General features: G+C 32.1%; 1 protein-coding gene across 2 annotated transcripts; it reads right to left on the bottom strand.

Moving 5' to 3' along the window:
* Positions 1–5,042: 5,042 nt before the first annotated feature.
* Positions 5,043–9,922, bottom strand: LOC133196508 (uncharacterized). 2 transcript variants are annotated; one of them, XM_061332386.1, is made up of 10 exons: positions 9,884–9,922; positions 9,445–9,492; positions 9,260–9,325; positions 9,016–9,117; positions 7,945–7,989; positions 7,765–7,830; positions 6,553–6,588; positions 6,144–6,212; positions 5,895–5,963; positions 5,043–5,594 (listed from the first exon to the last, which is right to left on the bottom strand). In XM_061332386.1, the coding sequence occupies exons 2-10, from the start codon at positions 9,490–9,492 to the stop codon at positions 5,220–5,222; spliced, it is 876 nt and encodes a 291-aa protein (XP_061188370.1). In that variant the 5' UTR covers positions 9,884–9,922; the 3' UTR covers positions 5,043–5,219. The 2 variants fall into 2 exon arrangements, with proteins under 2 accessions (XP_061188370.1, XP_061188371.1); XM_061332387.1 differs by lacking the exon at positions 9,445–9,492 and having other exon boundaries at positions 9,884–9,919.
* Positions 9,923–10,691: the final 769 nt, after the last annotated feature.

The following is a 10,691-nucleotide window of genomic DNA, read 5'->3' as shown; positions in this document are numbered from 1 at the left end:
CATGATCGGGAAATAACGGAAAAATCCGTCGACTATTCAGTGTGTTAATAATGGCCTAATAATTAGTATGAAAAACGTCAGTCAGTATTTGACTCAATGATAAACTGTATTTGCTGACAAGGTCATTGTATTGACCATAGAACTTACGAAATGATGACTTTAAACGAGACAGCTGACTAACTAAAATTAAAAAGATATTTCTATTTGTTTTATTACTGTATATGAAGATATGACTTTCCTGTTAGTTACACAATTTAATTAAATCAATCGCATTTCATAGATATTAGAAATTTAAAACAATAACCGATTTATATACCGACTCCGCATTTAAATATCAGACACTGTTTTAAGTCAATTTAGCTATAGAAACGTAATTGGGTTATTCAAGTTCAAAATCGGTGAAAATTTTAATTTGAACGTAAATAACAAATATCATGTTCATCTATTCTCAAATCTCGTATTTTTATTTTTTAGCTCAGATACGCCATATATAGCTTTAACATAACCCAGCATCTAACAGCGTCAAACAGCATAAATCAGCAATTTTTCTAAATCAGTCAAGTCGTTTTCTATATTATTAAGAAGTTGATAAAAACTTACTTCTTTCTTCCTTGATAATTATATTGTGATATCTAATGTGGTTTATTTTTCATCTTTAATGTTTTGTTAAAGGTGTGCTTTGTTTTCCTTATAACTAATGAATATAAAATCTCAAGTGGCCAGGAAGTACGACAGGGTGTCAGCCTGATGACTATATGTCATATTTACCATGAGCACTTAATTTTAGCTGACACAATTATATGATTTGTCATGCATCGTTGCTTAAACAGAGCGGTTCGAAAGAAAGAAAACATACTTACTGGTGCGACTCACTTTTATCATCGTGTAATGATAAACAAAAGCTAAATTAAAACATTTAAGCCCTTTTTACCTTTTCGTGTTCAATGTAATATTTTAGTGTCAAATAGTTATTATTTGCCGTTGAAGTTAAGTTCTGCTTAAAGTTCTAAATCTAAGAAAATTCAGAGTGTTTTATTTCAGTTAAGGTCTTTAAAGGGAATCTGAGCTTCACATTTCGTAAGGACGTTCTTAGAAGGTATTTCACAGGTATACTAAGGTCTTGCAATTTAGATTTGTTTCTGCAATGTACTTAAAACTGAAATGGAAAAAAATGTAACCTATCAATTTTTTTAAACCTGTTTGTTTTTAAAACAAACGAAATCTACAAAGAGAGACAACAAACATTAACCACTTCGAGAAATCTAAAAGCACTAGTAATCTTACTAGATTTGATTAGTCTAAGTTAGATATAATTTATTAGCTGGATTTCTTACCCGAAATAGTGGGTGAAAACAGAGAGAGAAAGAGAGAGAAATTCGTGTGATCTTCCCGGAGTCTTGTTTATACAAAGTGGATACATGTGAACATGATTAAAGCGTGCAAAAAATAGAAATTTTCCTATTTTACCTACATCTAAACATACACATTTTTATATGTTGGTGGCCCCGAAGATAATATTGCCAGGCCCGTAGGAAACTATTTCAGTTGGGAGGGGGGGGGGGGATCATACATTTTCAGTTGAGGGGCACTATCAAGTACCAAAAATTCCTTGGCAAGCAAAAAAAGGTCATCAGACGCTTATGTTGACGGGGCACAAGCATATGGTAGCTATGTTTTCTATAGTAATCTATGTATCGGCAAAATTACTGGGGGGGGGGGGGGGCACGGCCCCCTTCCCGTGCCCCCCTCCTTCCCCGGTTACTACGGCAATGATTGCATTATTTTTAAGCTATAAGGGTTCTATATATTTCATTTTAATTCAATCTTGGCCATGTCAGGATTTTAAGCCTAGCCTGGTCATGATTTTCAATCCAGGACATTCTTGGCATGGCCAGGATTGTAAATATGACCGGCTAGGATTGAAATACATTGAAATATTTAAAACATGAACTGGACCCACTGTGGATTTCTATAATATATATAGCCAAGATAAATCAGAATATCCCATTAATTTTTCAGTCTTCGTGTTTTACGCTTGAAAAATTACGCAGTTACTTTTCACGATAGAAACTATCATTGTTTGTAAAAGCAGCAGTTTATTTTAGCTAAGCTAAGGCCTGAATTGCACAACTAAATCTTAACTGCATATAGAAGTAAAACTTAACAGGAAAACATAGGAAGGTTCTACTGTACATGTTTTGTTACTTCTCTTTATTTTATGATAAAAGACGTGAATTCTCTCAGTCAATATGTGATTTTTCGCCTCTTACATGAAGCTTGCATGACAAAATAAGAGAACTGTGTCAGCTAAACTTGTGCCTTCTTTATAAGTATGCATTATGCAGGAATAAGTAAGCATTAGGAATGCCTATAGGCATTAGACAGACACCCTGTCATACTTCTGTGTCATATTCATTCGTTAAAGACAACATGCCTTTTAACGTAAGTGATCATATGTAAATATTAGATATCACATCGTAATTATTACGGGTTTCAGCAACTTCTTCGAAAACTTTCTGATTTTGATGCTGACTGACGACTGATAGAGATATGTTTGGTATGTTTGTTATCCTGATCCTCTGTGTAGTGAATTATAGTAAACCTACAAGAAGTAACATTGAAGCCGATTTTGTTAGGGGAAGTAGACGTGTTGAAAACATGTATTTTTGCGGTTTGTTATGGTTTTGTCAATTAAATTCTACTTTACATAAACTCTGGGATTGGCAGATTGCTACGAGGGTCATGCAATAAGTAATGCAACATACAGTTTATCATAATAAATGTAGAAGTATTTAATTTTATTTTTTAACAGTTGAAAAGTTCTATTTAAGAACTTCTAATCACAAAAAACCCCATGCATTTTCCTATTGTTGTCGCAAAGGAATTCACTTTTAAAGTAAGCATGGTCACTACACTCAGCCAAAAACTGTTAAAAAAAGATCTCTGCCAAGAAGATGAAAATGAGGGCGTATATGAAAACTGTGCTTCGTTACATAAATAGATGAATAACCTATTTTAAAGATATGACTTTGATATGTGGAAAGACTAGTCTTTCATGCTGTATAGTTTTCAGATGGATTTGGAAATTTAAAAGAAAAAATGTACAATTAAAAGATTGCAGTCAAACTGTTCGATCGAAATCTGTACGGGCACCAAAAATATCGATGCTGTGAGCAACATATCTGAAAATGCCAAATTTCCGTTGATAGACTTTGCTAAAACACGAAGCATTTCATTGTTATAACAGTTAATAGAGTTTTGACAAATAAAATAAATCTAACAATAATTCTATCAGGTGGGTGCCATATTTCTTTACAAATGCTTAAGACAAAACACACGTTAAATGTGCCAATGGTCTATCTAAAAATAAACATTTTTACAAAAAAGATTTGATCAACTTGAGTGATGGATGACGAAATATGGGTGTACTTTTTATAAGGAAGATTAAGAATAAAATGTGGAATAAAAGAGAAAGTTGTCGTCCTATTATTGCAAAGAGAAGCAAGGGTTCCAAATATGTTTTATCAATTTTCTTTTTATTCAAGAGGTCCGGTAAAACATGTAATACAGCCAAATGAAGGACTATCAATGGTAACTTTTACGTAAAAATTTCACTCAGGAAAGTTAAGCAGATTTCCTGCAAAGCAAGCCCAAATATTAGTCCCCGAATATTTTTTTCTGCACCTGAAAACGCTGCGGCAAATAAGCATAGAGAAATAAATAAAATTTTGAAGAAAGGAAAGTTTACAGAGCTTGGGCATCCCCCGTATTAGCTAGATCTCAGCCATTGTGAGATCTTTTTCTTCCAAAAACATATGAAAAAAATCAAAGGAAGATTTTACAATTTCAGGTATATCATAAAAAGTGTTATTCATCAGTGTCTTTAGGTCATCCCTGAAGGTTTTCTGGTCATGGGTACAAAGACTTTAGACATGTGTAAATGTTAACAGGGAATGCTTTTAGGGATTGAAAGTATTAAGAATCTGCTTTACATGCTTTTCCTACTTTTAGATGACCTTTTGCATTATTTATTAAACGACCCTCGTACACTGTAAAATCAATGTCATCCTAAACACAAAGCTGAACATATTTCTTTTTCTATAACTAACTCAAACTCGTCTGAACATACATGTATTTAGTATTTAATTGGTTTGACACCACAGAGTCTGCCACATCTGTTTCATATTTAGATGTTTTACTAACTATAGACGATAAAGGTCAATTAACAACTAAATTGTATGACAAACGAGATGACTTTAGCTTTTCCATCGTCAACGTTCCAAATTTATGTACTAATATTCCACTATCACTTGCTTATGGTGTTTATGTCTCCTAACTTATTCGCTACTCAAGAGCTTGCTCTGAGTACGATCAATTTTTAATGCGAGGCAGGCTACTCACTGATAAGTTGATATTACAGAGATTTCAACAGCCTCGTTTAAAGTCAGCATTTCGTAAATTTTATGGTCGTTATAATGACCTTGTTAGCAAATATAACATATCATTAGGTCGTATTTTGGCTGACTTGTTTCATACCATTTGTTAGGCCTTTGTTTTTGTACTGAATTGATTACGGATAGTTTCGTCTATCTGATAAATACATAGGGCTCAGCGGGTGTGACCGGTCAACAGGGGATGCTTACTTCTCCTACATGTAAGTACCTGATTCCACCTCTGGAATTCCCAGGGGTCCGTGTTTTATGCCCTCTTCACATATTTATATTGTTTTTGGATTTTTTGAGATCGATCACTGTTCGTTATCTTTACCTTTTACATTTGTTGCTGAACATGCTGAGTCCCTAAACATAAAAAAAATGTATTTAGTTCCAAACATTTTTTTTAAGAATCAAAGATAAAAAAAAAAAATTCAAAAGCATTACTATTTACCAATTTTTTAAACCTTGCTTTGTTGTTAAAAATTAAATTCTACAATAAATATGTATCCATACTTGAATACTTTCAGAAATATTCACAATTATTAATAATTGACATTTCCTTCATGTCATATGAGAGATACAAAAATGTCAGCAGTTCCATTAAAGTAAGTTCTCAGCAAGTCCTTTATTAGCACATAAGTAATAATACAATATCTCTTTGTTTATAGCTATACATGTAAAGACCATTAAATTACAGAAGTCATTTTCCATCTCATAACACTGTGAGATAAACTCAGTATTGAAACTTTAATTATCAAAATCAACTTGATTTGGAGTAGTTCTTCACATGATTTGACAACTTTTTTCTTGTGTGCCGGGTTGAGCAGGATTTTGTTGATGCTGTGTCTTCGGTTTTTTGTGTGAATGTCCTCCCATCTTCTCTTTTATAAACGGTTCCCCATTTTTCATTCGACAGATAAACTGATATTTTCTAGTTCCACTTGCTATCTTGTACATGTTGTCGTCCTCGTCATAGATTGTGAAGGAGGCATTTTTCCACACACCGTCTCCCTCTCTCTGTAAGAAGTCGATACAGGCCTGAAGCAATCTTCGAAGTCCTGGTTTTCCCTCAGAACCTTCATGACCGACATATCTTATAATCATCTTTCCTAAACTCCTTTTGTTGATTTCATCAACTTCGAAAATTTCATTTCGATACTTGAAAACAACAAAAAAAATTATTTTAAACAAATGTGCTATTACTTTGCATTCTAAATAGCCTTTGAATGAGATGATTTATTTTTGCCATTAAAGTTGTTGAATTACATTTCTTTAGCATTAGCCCTGTTTTGTATCATTTATCATTTAATTTTCAAATAAGTGAGTAAGAGGGCTGTGATCATAATATAGAATGCAATAGGTAATATTCTGATTTACTATTTAGTATGATTAACTGTTTAGTTGAATTATTAAAAATAATATTAATTTCCTTCCGTAGATATGTCAAGATCTGCTCACATCAAATGTCATCCGATGGGTTCCGAGCTTTTTAAGGATGTCCATTAGAGTTTGATCTCCAGGTCTAGCCTAAATTCAAAAAAGTTGTTGAGTGATAAGAATGCATAAAATTATTAAAGGCTTTCATTTTAACAGCCCAAATTTGAATAACAGCTCCGTAAAATATATGAAAAGTGTTTCAATTATAACTGCTTTATCTTTGAATTCGTAAACTGAATTTTTACACATTTTATGTTCATGATTACTTACCGAAATGACACCTTGAAGTATATTGGTAGCCATGGCAAGAAACTCGGTTTTATCTTCTTTTTCTTTTTCCTATTATATATGAAATAACAGAAGAGATACCGCTTTTGATAACGACTTCATATCAAACTCAAATCTAAACTCTACTTCTAATTTATAAAATTATAAAACTGTAAAAATATTAATTAACACTCTTTCACAAAACATATAGCTCCCACTTTGAAGTACTTGCACTTAATAGTTCAACAAAACGTTATATTGCTTATTTTATTTTTCCTCCATGTTTTTATCTAATGATCTGTTCTTCTCACAATAACTTTTTTTTCTTAATGCATAGGATATCCCTCCTATCAAAAATTGAAAATACGATTTAACCATGCATGGTATTAAAATTTATTTCAAGAATACTTACTGTCATTTTAACATTTATGATTTGTTCTGGGGTAATCTGAAAAAAAAAGACGAATATATTATTATCGTAAGCTCGAAAGAGCCAAAACATAACTCTTTTCATGTAGAATTTTGTACTGTATATATGTAATGCAAATTCTTATGAACTCAGCTGGCTGAATTCGTTGTCTTTCCAAGGTCTTGACTTCTTGTCTAAGTTCAGCAACAAGATATCTTTTGATCAATTTATTTATAGATTTTATGTCCTTACGCTTAATATTGATAGATAAAACTGTACATGACAAAATATCTTTCTGTGCATTGTTCTGTACTATTTATATAATAGTGTTATTATTTGGATGTACTATGCCGAAATAGTAGTCAGGGTTTGACACATGGTGCACGAGCCGGAGGCGAGTGCACTATGTGTCAAACCCTGACTACTATTTCGGCATAGTACATCCAAATAATAAAACTATTATAATTATTATGCTGACTGTTGTTTGTATACGACAATTTAATTAAATTCTCAATCCCAAACCTGTTTGCAGACGTTAAATCTAAATGAAAATTTTCTTGAACATTCTTTGATCAAGCGTTATATCAAAAAGCGTTTTATTGACTCCGAAGAACCAGTTCATGTTACGTTGCAATTTTGGTTACTGAAAAATTCGATTATTTGTTAGAGAATTTTTCTTTAAGATCCTTATCAATAATATCAGTCATAGAAATTATATTCATTTATTTCTTGTTTTGTGACAAATGTATAAAAACTACGTTTATATACTTGAAAATACATTCCCTAAAGTAGCGGTGTTTGTGGCGTAATCGTTAACGCGTTGGACTGACGTTCTCGAGATCGTGAGTTCGATCCCCAGCGTGGGTGCTAAATACATTTTCTCTAGAAAAGACAGCCGTGCACTATTTCGGCATAGCTGCTTACGCTATATAAATCCTTAGAACACTATGCGAAAATAGTTGGGTATTGATTATATAGAGACAAACTGACAGGAAGCATAATAATTGATTATATGTATACCCAATTGGCTGTCTAAGAATACCAATGTGATACAAGTAAAAACGTTACAATACATTGTTTTGGTTTGGACTCACAGTTATTATTGGAATATGTGAGACAATTCAGGAAACACTTAGCCAGTACTAACAAATATTGATAAGTTCGAGTTGTGAAAAAAATACTCTAGTAAGTGTTTGACAGTAATGTAAAAAGTACCTGAGTATTGGACCGAAACATGGCCATCTTTTTGTGAATACCCCCAAGGCGATTTTCTTTCATAGTCTAGGATAAAACAGTACATTTTTATCAAGGTTATGTAAACTAACTGTACTTTTTTATATGGGTGCATTCTAAATATTCGTGAGTGAAATGAATATGTGTAGTTTTATGACGTACCTTTAATTTATCGAAGTATTTTCTTTCGTGTTCTTCCGGGCCCATCTGAATTATGTATACATGAACAATTCGTTAAACATGTTCAGGACACAAAATTTGATGCAGAGTTTCTAACTTTATTCAGGAAATTTTCATTCAATTTTCTAATATACTATGTGAATCAAAATTTATTAGCAAAACCCACTGTAACTGATATCAAAATGCAAACAATGTTTATGCATAGCGGGGGGGGGGGGGGGGGGTTAAAAACATATTCTATTGGAATGCATTCAGTGACGTCATTTGTCATTGATTCGTAAGTGATAAAATATTATTTGGCCATAAAGAGGTACTAAAGTACCAGTATTATATTCTACAAAGTAAACATGAAATAGTACATTGGAAAAAAATCTTTATAATGAAAGAAAAATATCTAAGAAATAAGGTTTCATTTTGAAACTTTTATGGGGATGAAAATACGGGTTGGTCATGTGATCAAATCCTATAAAGCCCGAAGGGCTTTATGGTAGATTTCATGCCAACCCGCATTTACATCCCGAGAAAAGTTTTAAAATGATACCTTATAACTCATATTTACATTTGAGTTTGATTTACAATGTTTATTATGAACTTAAGTTTTTAACCCATAAAATAATTTAATTTTTTTCAAACCTCAACGGTATATATTGAAAACTCGTCAACCCTTTATGACGTCACTGTGAAATTACATCAATCGTTTATGAATGAACAATGAATTTAAGGACACGTGACGAACCTGTTTTTACACAGAATTAAAAACGCCTTGCTTAAACGGTGTTATATAAGAGAAAACATTTGCACATGTAAATATAAATGTATTAAATGTTTGAATGTATTGTTTTGTAATATATATATATATATATATATATATATATATATATATATATATATATATATATATATATATATATATATATATATATATATATATATATATATATATATATATATACTATCCATCTTGTATTGTAATTGCAAAATCTCTTAGAAGTTAATTCTAGATTAGAATCAATGATGACATTCTTTAGAATATAGAATGTTTGTATCTGATACCTTTAGGTGACGAAATAATTCAAGAAAATCACGGTAAAGAAGTTCTTGAACATTTACTGTGTCCGTAGCTCCCACTGATAAGTGCCTCGCTAAAAGTATTTCCTATAAAATATTTGTTTGGTTGAAACACAGTTTGTAAGCTTGTTTGCAGAACTAAACAGAACGAATTCAATTATTTCTATGTCTATTAAATATGTAAATTATAGTACAAGAGAAACAAGGGGAAATATGAATTATCACATACCTCAATAAAAGTGTTCAAACTCTCCATAATCTCAAAGAAAATTTGTTGTTGTTGTCTGTCACACGCCTTTAATGAGTAATGAGACAAGTAATAATAAATGATATTTGCAAGGGTATTGCAGCAATAAAAGAAACACAATTAAAGGATAATAGTTGAAAGAAAGAAAGAAAGAAAGAAAGTAATACCTGTAACGTCTGAACGAAGTTCATCGCATATATTTTGAAATTCTCCATCTGTAGCAAAAGAATTAAATGGAGTACCTAATTCTAAGTATTGATTGTTCATTTTTCGGGGGTGGGGGCGGGGGGAGATTCTTCCTTTCCACTTATACCTCTGATAATGATAATTATCAATATCATGCAAGTTCTATGTCATTAATGTTGTTTAAGATTATTGACTTCACAAATTTTGCACAGTATCACATGTTTTAGCATAATTATCACTGCCTAGTGGCTTTGCCCTTTAAGATGTTACATTGATTCAATATTATGACTAAATTCCGTTATTTTCCTAACAAAGTTTCGGGAGTTAGCATTTAACTTGTTTTCGAATATTTCGAACAAAAGATATCAATATTGGTTTCTTTTTCATAAAAATTTTAATTGATGCTAAAAATTTACTCACCCCTACTTCTTTAAAACCATCTAGCTACAGATCAATGCATCGATTCTTAAAGACAGATTTAATGCTGGAAAAAGGTAAAAAAAAAAAATCATTAAGTAAATTGTTATTCAGCAGGAGAGAGAAAAAAACCGACGCATTTTCCGCAAAATTTAGCAATACATTCAAGAAACCCTTATATACTTTGATTTGGTCAAATCCTTTTTGTTCATTATTCAGTGTCTAGATAGAGTTGTGTGTTTTCTTCCAGAAAATTTCAGGAATGTGGTTTCTGAATATTTTTCTACGAAACTGCCAAACATCGAGGAAGTGTATGCCAGGTATGGCTATCCATAGTCTTTAAATAGCCAAATATGTTAAATAACCACGTGACAACGACAAATCTTTCCACGCCCATCGTAGCTTCTAAAGCTCTATGTCGCAAGTGATCAAGCATTGTACGTATACCAGGTTATGCCACGTAAACAGTAAAGCAACCAAGGGCCGACAGAGAAAAAAAATGGTAATCCTTTTAAAATAATTATCAATGTTACGTTGCAAACATTATTTATTTCTTACAATATTTTTTTAGATATGAATAATTTTTTAATTTTATTTTCAGTATTGCGAAGAAATCGACGATGAGGTCTTTCAACGAGCAATCAGAAGAATCCCTGCAAGTGCAAGACGAAACAGGTGGATAACTTCTGCCTTATATGACATCAGAGATGACTTAAACAGCACTCTAAGAGGGTGTGCTGACAATGTCACCGTGGAGGTTCACATGAATGACTACCTCTTTGAACCCATCACCATTCAAAGTGGTTCTGGA

This window comes from Saccostrea echinata, unplaced genomic scaffold, assembly GCF_033153115.1.
Source record: "Saccostrea echinata isolate AGI-Se365-2 ecotype Australia unplaced genomic scaffold, CSIRO_AGI_Sech_v1 ptg000030l, whole genome shotgun sequence".
Taxonomy (NCBI): domain Eukaryota; kingdom Metazoa; phylum Mollusca; class Bivalvia; order Ostreida; family Ostreidae; genus Saccostrea; species Saccostrea echinata.
Note: the sequence above shows the minus strand (reverse complement) of the source record. Positions and strands in the feature narration are given on the sequence as shown.

What these genes read in the sequence shown, in the direction of transcription:
- LOC133196508 (XM_061332386.1), bottom strand. Translation starts at nt 9,492, where the DNA reads ATGGAGAATTTCAAAATATATGCGATGAACTTCGTTCAGACGTTACAG. An exon ending in TACTTCAAGGTGTCATTTCG is followed by an intron (nt 5,964 to 6,143) that starts GTAAGTAATCAT and finishes TTTTGAATTTAG; the next exon opens with GCTAGACCTGGAGATCAAAC. An exon ending in CCCATCGGATGACATTTGAT is followed by an intron (nt 5,595 to 5,894) that starts GTGAGCAGATCT and finishes GTTGTTTTCAAG; the next exon opens with TATCGAAATGAAATTTTCGA.